This window comes from Babylonia areolata, chromosome 20 (genome assembly GCF_041734735.1).
Source record: "Babylonia areolata isolate BAREFJ2019XMU chromosome 20, ASM4173473v1, whole genome shotgun sequence".
NCBI lineage: Eukaryota > Metazoa > Mollusca > Gastropoda > Neogastropoda > Buccinidae > Babylonia > Babylonia areolata.
In genome coordinates this window covers 47,069,099-47,087,687 of record NC_134895.1, presented here as the reverse complement: position 1 = coordinate 47,087,687, position 18,589 = coordinate 47,069,099, and the positions used below count along the sequence as shown (strand labels likewise).

Genomic DNA, 18,589 nt, shown 5'->3' with positions numbered 1-18,589 from the left:
TTAAACAGTATTCCAGAACAGATCTCAGAAAGTTTACATTTAGTAACAGAGTAACAAGTTATTGGAACAAAATAACAAACAATATCAAACGTGCACCTATTATAAATACTTTTAAGAACCTCATAGATAAACATAAGTTTTTGACAAAAATGAAATACGACTTTGATGGATAAAATGACTGAGCCAGTCAACGACCTGACCAACAATAAAAAGGAGTAAATCAGAAGGGGCATAAAAAGCCAAAAATGGCTAAGTTGTATATAACAGCACCCCAAATCCTGATCCTGATTCTGATGATATGGCGTAAAATCTTCCTTAAATTTTTTATATTAAAATTCTTTTTTATCAAGCATGATTAATGCTATATTAAGAACGAAGAAAATGAAGAACGAGCCGACACTTGTAGACATTGTTTCCAGTTTAGTAAATGGATAATCTCTCAGAAAATTGACAACAGAGGCTTGTGGACCGATGAATCACAACAAAAGATTTGATTTGCTTTGGACCCATGAGCCTTGTTTTTTTTATTTGCGATTGTGTTGAAAAGCTAACTCATCAGACCTACACAACACATACTGCATTGACTTTTTCTTTTTTAAGATGATAATCTTAATCAGGAATTTGTTGAGGAAACCAATTTGCATGTACAGCAGACACTCCAAGTCCAACAGGTACCTGTAGGCTAACCCAGGCTGGCAGAAAAAAGTACTGCAGACTATCAGCATGGACAGATATAAATAATGAAATATGTCTGAAATGATACAGTTCTTGGGTTTGACTTGACTGCTGGATGGGCATGATGATTTTTTCAAAACTGATTTGACCAAAAGTGAAAGGACTGGACAATCACATCTATGTTGTTGTCACTTAGACTGTCAGAGCAGTCACAATAAATCATGTATATATGTCTCTTTTTTGATGTGGTTTTTCTTGTATAATTTGTGTGTACGGATATGATCAATTTACCCAGAAAATATATTACTTTGCAAATTACCATACTAATGTTTTTAATGAACAAGTTGAAAATCTTACAAAAACCAAACACTGATTTCGAAACAATTGCTTTTCATTGGAAATATATGCAAAATTGAAAAACATGAAGTGTTTTGTAATTTTTATTTACCTTTCAGAAAATTTATGTTCATGGGTCTCTCTCTCCAATAACAAAGTACACAGAATTTTTTAAAAAGATAAACCCATTTTTTGTGACCCCCCCACCCACCCCCTGGCAAATAATTTCACTAAACCTTATTTCCCTGGCAGTGAAAACGGTTTAAAAAGAAAGTTATAAAAAAAAGTTGAAGGGGTGGCATAGCTTTGGCCTTGAAGTTGCGATAGTCAATAGTGATGGTTTTGTGATGGTCCCACCTTCCTTTGCTGGGTCTTAGACTTAGTGAGTGATTTCACTGCCCCTATCATGGCCTATGGCTGTAAGTGTAACATTATACCATTTATTCAGTTTTAACTTTGTTCTTTATCATTTTATTACATGTTCATGGTATTGTTGAAGTGAATTATTTAAATGAATTTTTATGTGTACCCATCATGTGTTTGAATGTGTCTTGGGCATTACCATCACCTTTAAAAAAAAAAAAATTAATTTTCATTTTTATACATTTTTCATTTTTTACCTTTTCTTTACAGGAAGAGGGGGCAGCAAAATTAGAGAATTACAGGACACAACACAAGCAAGGATTAAGGTATTTGTGATTTGTTTTTGCATTAAGAGTAAGTTAAAGACATAGACACAGCAGTTTAGGCTGACAATAGTGACCTTGGTTTCTGTGTTTTCATGTGAATATCTAAAAGAATAAACTTTGTGTGTATAGGTGTGAGAAAACACACATCAACATGTATGTGTGATGCATGTGCTTTAATCATGATTGAGTGTGTATGTGTGTGTGTGTGTGTGTGTGTGTGTGTGTGTGTGTTTTCACATACAGTGTATGGGTGATACAGAAAGAAAGTAAAGTAAGTCTATTTCCACCCCTACGTAATGACAGACATGATAAAGAAAAGAAACAAAACACATCTAGAAATAGCATGTCTGTTGTCATATTATACCTGTAGAAGAAATTAAAACAGGCTATAACTAAGTTTATAACAACAAATCACAGCCCATGCAGACATGTAAGTAAATCACTGTCCCAACAAATGAACAATGATAAAGGTGGGTAAGGTCAACATAAAAGGTCAATCATGGTCTCCGAAACTGAGCTGGCAAGCTTTTTGACAGCAAAGAGCGTTTGCAAGTGAGAGGGTGAAGTTCTTTGATGACATTCACTCCTTTCAAATTGCACGTGGGCCGATTAAAGTGTCTGCTGTGCATCCAGCTTGCCAGCTCTTCAAACAAGTCATCCAGCTGATTCAGCGAAAAAAAAAAGCGTTAAAAACAAAAAGCACGTGTTTCACGTCCAGTGCAGGTTCAACCCTGTGTTTCGTGAAAATTGTGGACCATTGGCGGTGTCATGCTCTATAAGAGAGCAGACTAGAAACCCCCCACCCAGCCCAGCACTAACACCCAGACAACACAAACACAGACTACAACAATTCAGGGTTCACATACATTTATTTAATCACACACAGAGCTTGCCAACAAATAACCACAACCCCAGCTGCAACAACACTTAAATAACAGAATGCATAAATAATAACACACTCACAAAAAAACCGCCCACAAAAAACCAGAGCTTTAAGACATGGCAACAAGCACAACGTTGATGATGTAGTGACGATGAAGTAGTGACGACGACGACGAACAGTAAGTGATGACGACGAAGAGCAGTGACGACGAACACGAAGAACAGTGATGACGAAGACGAAGAGACAAACACCCAGACAACCGAGCACCAGGCCAGAGAACGCTGGCGACGGAAGGCAGCGGCAGGCAGCAACAGCCAACGGAGGCCTGGACCAAGTCAAAGGCAGGCAGAGGGGTTCCCGGGGAGATAGTGGAGGGTCAGTGGAAGGGTAGGAAGTCGGTGGATGAACACGAAAAGTGGGAACGCTGAAAACACTTCCAGAAGAGGTACCACTACCCCAAGGCTGGAAGTACACACAGAACACAGAGAAGAAGAGCACATGACCACTCGGAGGAAACTGATCCCCACTGACGAGCGTCAAGACGGGCAAACAGCCCTGAAGCACCCAAAGACTGGCACGGCTGCCTCTTCTGACAGTCGTGGGCGAAAAAGCCCAGAATCTTGTCATTTGTTAACAAGGAAGAGGCTGATCTCAGTTCAGTGACAGCCTGAACTGAGACTGAGACAAACTGAGAATCTCGTGCGATCAGCGCAACCCACGCTGCTCTCTAGCTAGATGGGGTGGGTGAACGAGGGGGTTGAGCACTCATATCTTATTTGTTATGAGATGTGACAGGCGGTTGTCTGTTTCCTGCAGTCTGCATTGAAATGCGAGTACACTCAGCCCCAATAGCCACGCCCACTTGATGATCTCTTGCTGGCATTCGACCCGTCACTCCTCTCCCTCTCCTCCCCTTCTTCCAACACTCACTGCACGTATTCTGTCAGTCATAGCAACTTGCTCAAAAACGCTGTCTGATTGGATAGATGGACTGAATTATCATCAAATGGGCTGTCAGTTTCGTCACTGTCGTTGTCCATCAGCTTTGTTTTCAAACCAATCATCAGACAAGAGAGAATCTTCTCCATTGCGAAAGCTGTCCATAATCACAAGCAGAGCTTTCAGAATTGTGTAAATCTGTTGACTGTGACTGTTTGCTTAACTGGACACAGTTTTCAATGCCTTTTTTCACACGATGCAACCCCCTTTTTCATGCGCGTATCATGTAGTTAGTTAGCAAATTGTTATCAAGTAGAAAGGGGTCTTCTACCTGATGTATGTTCATTTAAATAGTATTTTTATAATCCAGACACATCAAACTAACTGTTCCGAGTCTGTTTATGTGAACTGAACCAAACTACAGTGAAGGAAAAATCGGAACATATGCAGGATGTCAGTGGACGTCTTATAGGCACTATGGCATTTGCCTGCAACTTTTTGCATAAATACTTAATAATACCCTTTCCTGAGTGTTGTATATCTCTTGAGTATTTGTGATTTGTTACTAGATGCTGAGAGGAAGGGGTGGTGGGGGTGGGGGGCAAGCACAGAGATGTACAGAAACATGCGCATACCAGCTCATGCACACACACACACACACACACACACACACACACACACTCACTCGCACACTCACACAGGGCTAAATCAGGAATTTGTTGTTGAGGAAACCAATTTGTATGCACAGTAGACTCTCCAACAGGTACAGGCAATATATATATATATATATGTATGTATGTATATGTATGTATATATATGTATGTATATATATATCATTATATATGTGTGTGTGTGTGTGTGTGTGTGTGTGATCAGTTCAGTGATTCACCATGCTCATTTTGAATGCTTTTTTTCAAGATGATATTTTCTAATTTTGATGCATTTTAAACCGTGTTTTTACACACCATTCTGCTCTTTTCAATTTGTCTTCTCCACCTTATCCCTGCCAAAGGCATCACCCAATGCAGCACCAATCACCACCTTCCCCATCTCTGGACCCGGCACAAGTGCCAGTTTCAATCAGTTTCAGTTCTAGAATCTCTTCTCTGAAGCATCAAACACAGTATGAAAAGTTTTACAGAAAGGACATTATGCAGAGAAAGGGATATGTTGCCAACTCAGAAGTAAGGCATTGCAAACGGCTGACTCATGCAGATACTGTATTTTGTCTCACAGTGTCACACTCTTGATGTTGTGTCACTGTGTGTAGGTCATGCTAGACACTGCTGTGTCCAGACGCTAGTCAAAGCATCTGCACTTTTAACAGCTGAGTCTGCTTGCATATTTGTGAATTACTCAGTATATTTGTTGTGCACATTTGTGATATAGATATGTATAATTTATGGACATATATAATAATGTGTGTGTGTGTCACAGAAGTAAATTAAATGTTAAGCTGTGTCCATCCATTCCTTGACCAGTGGTAATCCCTACCACAAGGTGATAATTGTTTCTGTCACTGTTTCAGGTATCTAGAGATGATGAGTCAGATGGCACAAGAAAAGTGCAGATCTTTGGTTCTGAAGAGGCAGTGGCAGACGCCAAACAACGCATTGAAGACCTTTTAGGACTGGGCGACCAGTACAACAACAAAGACGACAGTGCTGGGACTTGGTTTGACAGGAGGAGGGATCATTCCAACAGATATGAGAATGGTGACGGTGGCAGAGGAGGTAAAAAAAGTGGCTCCTCTCACAACAGTGGGGACAATGGGTTCTTTGGCCGAGGTCAGCAAAGTGGCGCCTCTCGCAACAGAGCTGACAAACAAAAGGAGAGAGAAGGTAAATGCAGCGTTGTGTATCTTTGGAAAATTCTGTTTGTGTGTGTATTTATATATGTTTTGTTTTCTGCATGGATTTATATCCAAGCCTTTCTCTTCAGTCCTGGCCTTAACATGTTTTGATGTTATTGGGGAACATGCTGGTAGTGGTATCAGAAATGGATAATGAAGTCATTCCTCCTTTTTGTTTTTTGTAGGGGGTGGGTTTAAAACATTATTTGTATCCAGTATTGTGCGGCAGTATTGTTTCAGAAGTTAATTTGGATTGACTTGAATATTGTGGAATTTAAGTTGTAGTTGTACTGTTAAAATGTAGGTCTGTCTTGTGGCATTTTTTCTCTCAGTGTTTTACTTTTTTTGCAGACAACTGCCCAAGGGATGTAATCTACATCGATACAAATGATGTTGGAAGAATAATTGGTGAGCATGTTGTTTTCTTCTTATTGACAGGTGCATTTTCTGTGGTAAATCATGAGCCATTTTTGTCCTTGAAAACAGATTTCAGGAATGTATGTTCATATAGCATTTAGAATTTTCTTTACTGATATGGAGTGTGTGTGTACATGCTATTATGCATGCATGTAATGTTGGAATGCATGTTTGAAGGGAGGCAAATATTCCAGATTAATTGGATTTCTTGATTGAGAAATTTTTAGTTTGCCAACTTCTTGATCAGTAATTCCCATTTGTTCAGCAAAGTGATTTGTAAGACAGAATGACTGTGACTTGGAGAACATCTACACCCAGTTAGAGGCATGTCAGTGTAGGATTTCCAGGTCAGTGGTCAGTTCCTACCCTGGGTTTTGAGTATGCTGTGAGCTCTGGTAGGAAGACTGGGACCACACTCAGGAGTGTAACCCACTTCAGGGATGAGTCTTTGGAAATGTTTCTCATTTTCTGACAGATACTGAAGGTGTCTCTAATCTACCAGGCCTGGTTAGTGTCAAGCTATTATTCAGATATTTATTAGTCAAAAGAAATGAATGCAAAAACGAAAACAAAAATCAACAACAAACGAGGTAAAGCTACGCTTTTATTCAGTAGTTACTGGTATGCTGGTGGGATTGATATGTCTGATTATGATCATTTGTTTTTTCAGGCAGAGGCGGTTCAAAAATAAAAGAAATTCAAGAAATCAGTGACTGTAGTGTCAAGGTGAGTGGTGTGTGTGTGTGTGTGTAAGAGAGAGAGAGAGAGTGTATAACAAATTTTAGCATTTCCAGTGATACCCCCATCTGTTGAAGGTATTTTTTTGCCAAATATTATGGTCATAACTGAATTCAAAGTTATGAAGAAAAATGGAAAGACTGCTGTACATGAGTAAATTAGTGCTGCATCTGATTGATTTTTTTCTCTTTCAGTTACCACTGCTCACATTAGTTGGATGTAGTATTCTGTTGATCTGGTATATTGATTTACGTCATTAGGATGCAGTTAATAACAATGCCACTGGTTTTGTGATCATTGCTTTATCAGGCTGTATGACCTTTTAATTATGCAGCATAATATGCTGTATGGATATTTGGAAATAGGTGTGATCTGCGTTGGTATTCAGTTCTACTCTGTGCTGGTGCTTGCAGCATTGGTTTGTTCACTGTATTTAGTGTACATATGTTCATGTGTATTGATGTTTCTGTGGTTTACAGAGGTGCATGATGATAGGCAGGTGTGTGTTGGGTCTCATCATGGTGTCAGACTTACACTTCTGTTGATCCTCACATTTGTTTATTGCTTTCTGAGAAAATTAGAGCATTGGGAGTATTTATTTACAGATATATACAGACTCTAGTCATTTGGATGAGACGATAAACCGAGGTACCATGTGCAGCACACATTTAGCACACTGAAATGAAGTCATGGCAATGTAAGTGTTGTCCTCTGGCAAAATTCTGAAGAAGAAATCCACTCTTACAGGTACACAAATATATATACTGCATGCTCTCAAGGCCTGACTAAGCGCCTTGGGTTATATTGTTGATTGGGCATCTGCCTAGCAGATATGTTGTTTGTATATAATGGATTTTTCTGAACACAGTGACACCTCCTTGAAAGATAAACTGCCTGCATGAATGTGAGCATACACACATGCATGCACATGTACTGTGCACATGCTCATTACTTAATCTCTGTTTTTCTTGTCTTTAAATCTGTCTTATGTCCATGTCCTTGTGTCCTGAGTGAGTGATTGAGTGATTGGGTTGTTCATGGTTCACTTTGATTGTGATGTTGCAGGTATCCAACGATGAAGGGGAGTTTGGCGAGGTGGCAATCATCCTGACTGGATTCAAGGAAAGCATTTTGAAAGCGAAGAGACAGATTACAAAATGTGGTGTCATCTTCAGTGGTGGAGAAATCGAGGAAGAGAAGCCCCAAATTGGTGAGCAGCATATTTTTTTCTCTGCTCTTTTTGGTTTTCAAAATGGGTGTAGAAATAGTGGAACGAATTCTGAAATTGTAACCAAGCAAGCTGTTTCCTCAGTATAAAATGGTTGGAGGGAGTGTGGGGGGGGGGGGGGGGGGGGGAAGAAAGAAAGAGAAAAGGAGCTGAAAGGATCGGGAGGAAGGCCTGACTTGGAGGAAGGCACAGGGTCACTAGTGGGAGGACAGAATGATGTCAGGCCATGTGGTGACAGAATTCCTTCTAGGTTTCCTGCCATGAACAGCTGCTAACGGTAGGACTAACATATTAAGGGGGAAAAAGAATATGCTTCTTTTTTGCTTTTAAGGCAATACTTCTTCTCTTTGCCGTTTAAACTAAGACATTTAGTCCTTGTGATCAGATTAGTGGTATTGCATAGTACTGTAGAGAGTCCACAGGAACGAGATGTGTTTCTTATGTGCGAGCACATGGCATACTAGTGGTGAGAGAGAGAGTGGCGAGGGTGATAAATACATGCACAAAGGAATGGGTGTGAGGTGGGAAGTAGATTTTATCCTTACTTTACCACAGAGTTGCTCCGAATGGTACCTCCCCTTGACTAGCGAGAACCTCTCCACTCTTAAAAATCTTTCCGACCAAAATTGTGGTTCTTTGTAGCAGATGACGATTCATTCAAGGGATAAAAAATTCAGAGTAAGTATCGTACATCCAAATTCCTTACACTTTAGGTTTGGTTTATTGATCTTCTGAAGTAAGTACCCTTCATATGGGTTCTTGTGCAATTTTTTTTTTATCTGTTGGTTTTAAGGGGTTTTAAAATGTTTAAAAATTTTGTGATCAGAAATCCCCATATGAATCAGGACAGTTCTGTTTCCCATTGTGTTTTCAAATCAGAAAGACTGTTTTGAGAATAATGTACATTTGTATAGCGCCCTTTCTCTCTAAGAGCTCAGGGCGCTTTACTTGAAAGAAAAAGTTACAAATTACACGAACCACCTATGGCCACTGTCTCTTTCTCTCTCCCCATCTTACTCCCCCTCCCCCCCAGCCCCCCATCTTATTTCTCAATGCAAAGTGAGTTGGCAGGCATAGGGCACTCTTGGAGAAATAGGAAATTGAGATTGCTTGCAGATTTGTTTGAAAAGATGAGTTTTTATTGAATAGTGAAAAGCAGAGACAGAGTCAGATGAACAGATATCGTGTGGAAGGTTGTTCCAGATATGAGGATCAGCACAGATGTAAAAGCAATGATATGCGGGGCCAGCCATGGCAGGTCTGTGCGTGTCTTTCTGTTTTGAGACCCTGAAGACTGTTATAGGTGTGAAAGCATTGTTCTGTATGTCCCTGTGTGTTTGCAGATCCACAACAGCCTTTTGTAAGCATTGACTGGGGGGCAATTAAGCGAAAGGCGGATGAGGCTGAACGACAGAAATTCGCAGGTGAGTTCACTTAGTTGCACAAACAATAATCTTGAGCACATTAAAAAAATTTTTTTTAACAAGAAAGGCAAGGCCTTCTAGACTTGCTTGTGATACACACTTAAAGAAAGAAGAAAAAAAACTCATAAAAAATAGTTTGTTGAAATGTGTTTTCTATTCATTATTATAATTTTATAAAGCATCGCGTTAAAAAAAAAAAAAGGCTTCAAAGCAGATTTGAACCATGGATGTTCGGGTCGAGAACAAGTGGTTTTATGCACTGCACTAACACAGGTTCAAAGATGACATTCAAAAATAATTATTTGAGCATGTTCTTTTAAGTGGAATAAATCAAGAATGGTAATCAAAGTGATAACACCTGTTTAATTACACATACTTTCTGTTTACAGCGTTGATGCCTATAATAAAGGAATTCTACAGGGAAGAGGTTCACATCAAAGACATGCATCCTGAAGATGTCAGCCAGTTCCGGTAAGAACAAAGAAATGGGAGGAAAGAGTGATTTTGTTGTTGTTGAAAAAGACGATTGAAAAAAAAATCTTTTTTTTTTTAAGATAAAAATTCAGTTGGGGATGTAGTGAGTGAATTATAAAAGAAAGGAAAAAAAAAAGCGAACTCATTTTTGGGTGAATTGTTATTTCATGTGTGCATGGTTATCGTTATAAGACTGTGATATATTTTTTTTCGTTCTTAAAAGAAAAAATAAAAGAAAGTGTAGAAAAATACTGTCAGTGCTGAGTGATGTTAATAATAGACACCATTCACTAACTTGTAGATTTTAACTTTGTCAGGCCTGTTAATGCCACTAACGTTTGATAACTCATCTTTTGCATCTGTTAGGTTATTGCTATGCAGTTGATTAATATAATATGGATCAAACCTTTTTTTTTTGTTTTGTTTGCTGTTGCATCATTTTCACTCATTATTGGCTATTGGTACTTTTGCTTACATTCTTTACAGTCTACTTAAGTTATGAACCTGTTAGTTTGTGATTATATTTTAGGTCAGAAATAGTTAATCCTGATTTCTGACACAACTGCTGTTCTTGTAGGATGATGGTTTTTCAGAAAGTGCAAGTCACAGTGTATGTGTGTGCGTGTGCGTGCATGTAAGCATTTGCACCTGTATGCCTGTGTGCAGCTTTTAACGACCTTATCGGCTTATGTCTTTCTCTGTCACAGATTGGAGAACAATAACATTATGGTCCAGAATCCAGATTGTCCGGATATGAAGATACCTAACCCTGTACCCACCTTTGCAGATTGCTTCAGACACTATCGTTAGTCACAATTTTCTTTTTGTGTGTTTGTCCAGCTGTTTGAAGGATTGGTGTTGCTTTATCTGTGTGTCAGCTGCTGTATTTGGGTTAAGCTTGTTACACGTCAGCTTAGAATGCTCACAATGAAGATAATTGGTTGGAAGGGGGGAAATCGGCCTGTGGTGTAAAGTGGCACATGATTATCAACAATGGAAGTTTCCATTTTATGGGTTTGTGCCAATCAGCTCTGTGTTTTCCTTCTAGCCATACTTCTTATTCTGATGTGTATAAGAATTGCTGTTGCCTCCGCAGAATGATAAATCCTTAATGTCGCTTTGCCTTTGGGATGTAAATGGCCTTATTGAAAAATAGGGCGACTTTGCTGACTGAAATATATGTGGATCCAGAACTTTAAACATGGAAGTAACAGTCGGAAATCTAGTGTGAAACAAATTTTTGTTGAACTCATTTTAATGAACTGATCTGATATAGTTTAAAAGTAAGAAAAAAAAAGTGAAATCCAGAAATGTACATACTGATTACAACTATTCCATCTTAAACAAAGAATTAAGAATCGCCAGTATTAATCGTAGGATGAATGCAGCTTTCGAGCTTTCAGAAATATGTATTTTCTTTTTGTATGGAAGTAAAAATTACTGATGAATGATAATGCATAAGAAAACGTTTGTTTTCCATAACTGTTTTGAGGTAAAAACTGCTGACTTCTTGCTTTTTCAGCTTCCATCATGCAGCAGATAAAAAAGCAAGGGTTTGTTCGTCCATCCCCCATTCAGGTAAGACCAACATGGTGTGTGAAATTGGTGTGTGTTGCTAAATCTTGTTGATTACTTTGTGAAGACTTGCAGTATCTGAGGTTTCTCCACCTTATTTTGTTGACTTGTGTACATACATTTTATTTTTTTGGTCTTTGTAATCAGTCATGATTTTTGGGTCCATGTGTTTGTGTGTTAAACCACGTGACCAGCTGCTGACGTCAGTGAGGGTTTGCAGCCTCACTGAGCTTATAGGTCAGGGTGTCAGTCACCATTCTCTATGTGGATTTCTTCCTCCTGGGACTGGTTTACTTTTGTTCAGCAGAATCAGTTATACCCCTGATAAGAACACTTGTAGTAAGCACACTTCAAAACTCTTGTAATGTTGGTGTCATTTTGCCAGGTTCAGAAGTCAAGAGATTAATGATAAATATGTGAATGTTTTTTGTTGTTTTTTTAAATGCCTTTTCTATCAGACCATTAGTTGGACAGAGGTTACCTTCTGTTTTTTATGATTGCCCATTTCCAGTCCTGACTGCACTGACACTGACACTCTCTGTTGCAGACACAGGCATGGCCTATTCTGATGTCTGGCCATGATCTGATCGGCATTGCCCAGGTAAAATAAACATACTGTCAAGTTCTTTTTTTATCTTTTATTTTTTTTAAGTTGAAGTAGGTTAGATAGATCAGATTGAATTAGAAAAAAAAAGGAGAAAGAATTATTTAGTGAATCTCTTTTGTGCTGTGTGGCACACACACTGCTGCCATCAGAAATTCCCACTGAAAGAGAAACTTGAAACTTTTGTGCTGTTTGCACAGTTTGTGTGTGTGTGTGTGTGTGTGTGTGTGTGTGTGTGTGTGTGTGTGTGTGTGTGTGTGTGTGAAGAGGGTGTAACCTGATGAATGTACATGTGCCCATTTGTGTGTGTCTGTGTGTGTGCACACTCTACTCTCTCACACACATATGCACACACATGCATGTGCACACGCACACTTAAAAGAAAACATAGTGTCTTAATGAAAGTGTTTCATAGAGAGGGTTGTATAATGGTCCTGTTTGATTATCTTGCTGTCCAGTGCAGTACAGTCTAAGCAGCCATACTTGACCCTGGAGGATGTAGTTTTGGACTTTTAAACTGTATACGCAGTCCGTATTTGAAAGGATTCCTGTTCAGAAACAGTATAGTATGTTACCTAAATGTCTGAGAGTGATTTTATGTTTAGGCAAACACATTTATACTGTCTTGGTTATATTTTGACTTTTCAGTGTTAGTATGGACGATAAATGAGAGCATGAATTACTGTTCAGAAACAGTACAGAACATGTCGACATGTGTGAGAGTGATTTTATATGTAGGCAGACACATTTATGCAGTCTGTGGTTGTTTTTGACTTTGCAGTATGAGTGTGGACAAGCAGTAAGTGAAATGATTCCTGTACAGAAACAGTGCAGTATGTGGCTACACGTGAGAATGAGTGATTCTGTATGAAGGCAGACGCTGATGTCTGCAGTTTCATGCAGTGAAGTTGATATATGTGCTTGCAAGTTTGTTGGCATTACCATGGTGAGTTAGGGGTCCTGCACAGAATCCATGATTTGTTGTTTTTGCCGACAGACCGGGACAGGCAAAACCTTGGCCTTCCTGCTCCCAGCCTTGATTCACATTGATGGTCAGAGCATGTGAGTAAAGTTTGGCTCTTAGTTTGTCTTTTTCTCTTGACACAGGAGAGAAAGAAAGTGAACTTACACAAGGAGACAATGTTTTGGAATTGCTTGCCTTGAAGAAAAAGAAAGTGTTAATTTATGCATGGATGAATAAATGCAGTACAGGTAGAAAATGAAAAATGGGAGGTTAATAAAAGAGAACAAGTTTTAAGTTGAAATAAATCGGGTAATTATTTTATTGTTGGCTGTTTTCTGTGTGAATTCTTCATTGTTGCTCTTGTAGGATCAGACATTATGCTGGAATGTTACAGTTGTTTTTATTTTATTTATTTATTATTGTTTTTTTTACCATTTTAGTTGAGTTCTTTCTGCATATTTCTGTGTTACAAGTGGAGGATTTGATGTTGTGTGAAATGTTGAAATGTCTTTTTTTGTCTGTTGTACTGTTGCAGTTGTGTTGTAGATTTGTTACAGGACTTAATATAGCTGCAACAGTCAACAACAAAAAAGCTATTGCAACATTCTGTATAACATCTAAGCATTGTAAACTTGTTGAAAAGTTAAAAAGTCCCATTGCCTTTTACAACTGTTTTGTATTTGTGTTTGTATTTCTTTTTCGGGCTGCTCTTCCCAGGGAGAGCACGTCGCCACACTTCAGCGCCACCCATTTTCTTGTATTTTTTCCTGCGTGCAGTGTTATTTGTTTCTCCTATCGAAGTGGATTTTTCTACAGAATTTTGCCAGGAACAACCCTTTTGTTGCCGTGGGTTCTTTTATGTGCGCTAAGTGCATGCTGCACACGGGACCTCGGTTTATCGTCTCATCACTGGGGCAGTGACTTCATATTCACTGTATCAGGGCTCAGCACAGAAAGGCAGGGCCCAGTCCTCTCCTTTTGCTGCTTTTAAGCTTCCATGACCAAAATCGGTTACCCATTCACACCTAGGTGGAGTGAGGAAAGTGGAGTAAAGTATCATTCCCAAGAACACAACACCATGCCGAAACGGGGCCTCAAACTGAACACTGAACAGTTGATCAGAAGTCCAGTGCCTAACCAGTTTTGCCATGGCGCCAGGTGTATTTAATATTTATAAACATAAGGGGGTTTAAGGAACTAGTAGGTCTGCACATGTGTTGACCTTGGAAATTGGAAAATTCCCCACCATTATTCTACCAGGTGCGAATACCAGGATAAAACCCAGGACGCTTAAACCCATTCAGCTCTGGGGAGTTTGCAGCCTCGGCAGGTTTCCATGCCATATTGATGCGGAATACATGCAGAAAATATACTGTTTTTCCTCCAAATTTTGTGTGGATATGAAAATATACTGTTTTTCCTCCAAATTATGTATGGATATGAAAATATGCTATTTTTCCTCCAAATTATGTGTGGATATGAAAATATACTGTTTTTCCTCCAAATTATGTGTGGATATGAAAATATACTGTTTTTCCTCCAAATTATGTGTGGATATGAAAATATACTGTTTTTCCTCCAAATTATGTGTGGATATGTCTGGAAATTCTGTAGAAGCTAGTTCCCTTATAGTTTATGCATACATGGGAATGTGAAAACTATTTTCTTGGATTCAGTAGATCAATAGATATGTAAAATCCATTATTTTGATGTGGTTCATTGATTTATTTTGTTTTGTATTCATGCACATGCAATCATCCATTATTTTGATATGGTTCATTTTACATTGTTTGGTGTTCAATGGAAATCTGTAATCCATTATTTTGATATGGTTCACTATTTTATCTTGTTTGATATTCAGTGTATATGCATCATCCGTTATTTTGATACTGAATGTTCTGCGTTTGCTTTATCTCTGTGTATTAAAGTCATATGTTCAAGAAATGAATGCTGTTGTATTTGCTTTTGAATAGATACACAGAAGCTGTTAAAAAAAGTGAAAAAAAAGAAGAAAAACCAACAGTCCATAACTTGTTGCAGACCTCGTTCAGAGCGGAAAGGTCCCACCATGCTGGTGCTGTGTCCCACACGAGAACTGGCCCTGCAGATTGAGGAGGAGGTGGAGAAAATTAACTACAAAGGCATCCGAAGGTACTACTTGTCTTGTCTGATCTGCTGCCTTTAACTAAGGCCCCATATCGTTTTGTCACTGGTCATTGATTGTAGATTGGGAATTAGAACATTTTGTGTGTATGTTGTGTGTTTGTGTGTGTTTATATGTGTTGTGTGTGTATGTGTTGTGTGTGTGTGTGTGCATGCGTGAGTGCATGTTTGTGTATGTGTGTTTATGTGTGTGTACTGGTCAATTGCTCAGTACAAACATAATTTCGTCTATTTGGTGTAATAATCACTGTTTACCTATTGAAAGGGGCGGGCAAATGGAATTCCAAGATAATTTTTAAAAAAAGACAAAAAAAAGACAAATACTGTTGGTGATGAATTTTATTTTATCAGGGAGTGTCCAGATTTTTCTGATATTTGTAAAAGATTGCTACCTGATGAATATTTATGTCTTATGTCTGTATTTTCATTTTCTGAATTATTTTCTTCAAATAAACAGGTTCTTCATAGACTTAGCAAATTTATCAGGACTTACAATATTGCATAGGATACTTTAATGCAGAAGAAGGAACAGATATTAGATTTATATACTCTTGTTTTAATTATTATTCTTCATCATCTCTGCTTATTCTGTAATTGCAAAAGTTAATGAAGAGTTGTTTAAAAATGTGAAATGGTTGCACTGCAACTGATTGTTTTTCAGAACTCATACTTTCCCTGTAAGTCTAACTGATACAACTTGAGACTAAAAAGTGTTTTTCAGTGTTTGGTTGGTTTATGATGATATTTCACAGTGGTTCTGTCCTTAATATTTATATTTGCACTTTCAAGTGAAGGCTTATTTGTGGTTTTCCTCCAGTGTGTGTGTCTATGGGGGAGGCAGTCGGAGAGATCAGATTCAGCTGGTGAAGAAAGGTGTGGAGATTATCGTAGCCACCCCAGGTCGCCTCAATGACCTCGTCATGAATGAGATTATCGACCTGATATCTGTCACGTACCTGGTGAGTGTTCTGCTGACACTTGGTTTCATTTCGTCAAGTTTAGGAATTGTGGATCTTTTATCGGTCACTTACTTAGTGAGTATTCTGTGGACATTAGCTTCCATTTCATTGAGTCTAGATCCTGTTTGTTTGATTTTTGCAAATCATTGTTTCTCATGAAATTTTTCTCTACTGGGTAATGATTATCTTTTCCAACAAATCAACTTGGTGATATGATCCTGTATCATCCTAGGACTGACCCACCTCTGACATTTTACTGTTGATTAATAATGACAGCTGGTTGGGGCTGGTCTGACTGCATGCTCCTTACACCATTTGAAGTCAGAAGACCAAATGAACACGCACGCATGCATGCACGCTTGCACACAGGCATGTGTGCATGCACATGCTCACCACACAACACCACACCACACCACATTTCATCACACAACAACACACCTCATAACATCACTTCTTATTAAGAAGCTTTGTTTTTCTGCAGACACATTTTATAGTTAATGTTCAATGTGTGAAACACTCATATTTTGCAAGCAAAGAAACCATATCAAGTGTAAAATATTGAGGCTGTGATAAAGATTGAATCAGAGTTGTGGTGCAAATACACATGTGTTAGGAATGAAAATGAGTATGGTGTGAAGATGTAACAGAGGAAGAAGAAAAGTGCAGGAGATCAGTGTGTATTCATATGTTTGTAGATGTAACCATATGGTTGAACTTTTCTGGTACATTGTTTATCATACATAACTGCCACACCCAAAGAAAGTGTCACTTCCAGGGAGATAGTAATTGTGCGGTGTGTTACTTTTTCTAACATTGTTCCTTGTTTACAAGATCTGTTGGGTGTGTTGGACCATCACAGACCAGCACAGTAATGGAGTGATTGTGTCTGTGCAGGTGCTGGATGAAGCTGACAGAATGCTGGACATGGGTTTTGAGCCAGACATCCGCAAATGCCTGATGGACATCCGTCCTGACCGACAGACGGTCATGACCAGGTCAGACCTGCTGCTGTTGTCTGCCTTCCATCCTTCCTTTCCTTCTTCCTTCCTTCCTTCCTTTCAACAGGAAGTTACTTCTGTAGGTTTGCAGAAGTTTGTGGTAATCTGGGATGCTTTCAACAGGAAGTTACTTCTGTAGGTTTGCAGAAGTTTGTGGTAATCTGGGATGCTTTCAACAGGAAGTTACATGTGTAGGTTTGCAGAAGTTTGTGGTACCCTGGGATGCCCTCAGCAGGAAGTACATGTGTAGGTTTGCAGAAGTTTGTGGTACTCTGGGATGCTTTCAACAGAAAGTTACATGTGTAGGTTTGCAGAAGTTTGTGGTACTCTGGGATGCTTTCAACAGGAAGTTACATGTGTAGGTTTGCAGAAGTTTGTGGAACTCTGGGATGCTTTCAACAGAAAGTTACATGTGTAGGTTTGCAGAAGTTTGTGGTAATCTGGGATGCTTTCAACAGAAAGTTACATGAGTAGGTTTGCAGAAGTTTGTGGTAATCTGGGATGCTTTCAACAGGAAGTTACATGTGTAGGTTTGCAGAAGTTTGTGGTACTCTGGGATGCTTTCAACAGAAAGTTACATGTGTAGGTTTGCAGAAGTTTGTGGTACTCTGGGATGCTTTCAACAGAAAGTTACATGAGTAGGTTTGCAGAAGTTTGTGGTAATCTGGGATGCTTTCAACAGGAAGTTACATGTGTAGATTTGCAGAAGTTTGTGGTACTCAGGGATGCTTTCAACAGGAAGTTACTTGTGTAGGTTTGCAGAAGTTTGTGGAACTCTGGGATGCTTTCAACAGGAAGTTACTTGTGTAGGTTTGCAGAAGTTTGTGGTACCCTGGGATGCCCTCAGCAGGAAGTACATGTGTAGGTTTGCAGAAGTTTGTGGAACTCTGGGATGCTTTCAACAGGAAGTTACTTGTGTAGGTTTGCAGAAGTTTGTGGAACTCTGGGATGCTTTCAACAGGAAGTTACTTGTGTAGGTTTGCAGAAATTTGTTGTACTCTGGGATGCTTTCAACAGGAAGTTACATGTGTAGGTTTGCAGAAGTTTGTGGAACTCTGGGATGCTTTCAACAGGAAGTTACATGTGTAGGTTTGCAGAAGTTTGTGGAACTCTGGGATGCTTTCAACAGGATGTTACATGTGTAGGTTTGCAGAAGTTTGTGGTACTCTGGGATGCTTTCAACAGGAAGTTACATGTGTAGGTTTGCAGAAGTTTGTGGAACTCTGGGATGCTTTCAACAGGATGTTACATGTGTAGGTTTGCAGAAGTTTGTGGTAGTCAGGGATGCTTTCAACAGGAAGTTACTTGTGTAGGTTTGCAGAAGTTTGTGGTACTCTTGGGATGCTTTCAACAGGATGTTACATGTTATATTTAGGTTCGCAGAAGTTTGAGGTACTCTGAGATGCTTTCAGCAGGTAGTCACATGTTGTTCTTCAGCTTTGTTCTAATCCAGGTGATGTTTGTTCTGGCAGTGCCACCTGGCCAAGGGAGGTGCAAGACCTAGCCAAGCGGTACATGAACCAGCCGGTGCACGTGCAAGTGGGCACCATGGACCTCGCTGTAAGTAGATGTTTTGTTCTAGCTTTTGTTTCTGCTGCCAGCAGCTTTTGGGCTACTTTGGCAGTATGAAATGTCTTACTTAATCAGAAAAAACAAAACAACCACCACCAC

General features: G+C 39.1%; 1 protein-coding gene across 2 annotated transcripts in view; it reads left to right on the top strand.

Moving 5' to 3' along the window:
- LOC143294659 (putative ATP-dependent RNA helicase DDX43) overlaps positions 1-18,589 on the top strand; it is a 32,511-nt gene that overhangs the window by 463 nt on the left and 13,459 nt on the right. For both annotated transcript variants that reach the window (XR_013056911.1, XM_076606038.1), the window contains exons 2-16: positions 1,645-1,700; positions 5,051-5,363; positions 5,726-5,782; positions 6,462-6,517; positions 7,595-7,739; positions 9,101-9,181; positions 9,571-9,652; positions 10,363-10,460; positions 11,178-11,233; positions 11,778-11,831; positions 12,832-12,896; positions 14,839-14,949; positions 15,779-15,920; positions 16,815-16,915; positions 18,391-18,478. Coding sequence is in view for 1 of the 2 variants with exons in the window: in XM_076606038.1 (XP_076462153.1) it covers positions 1,645-1,700; positions 5,051-5,363; positions 5,726-5,782; positions 6,462-6,517; positions 7,595-7,739; positions 9,101-9,181; positions 9,571-9,652; positions 10,363-10,460; positions 11,178-11,233; positions 11,778-11,831; positions 12,832-12,896; positions 14,839-14,949; positions 15,779-15,920; positions 16,815-16,915; positions 18,391-18,478 (1,505 nt within the window). In the remaining variant the exon portion in view is untranslated. The remainder of the gene's footprint in view (positions 1-1,644; positions 1,701-5,050; positions 5,364-5,725; positions 5,783-6,461; positions 6,518-7,594; positions 7,740-9,100; positions 9,182-9,570; positions 9,653-10,362; positions 10,461-11,177; positions 11,234-11,777; positions 11,832-12,831; positions 12,897-14,838; positions 14,950-15,778; positions 15,921-16,814; positions 16,916-18,390; positions 18,479-18,589) is intronic.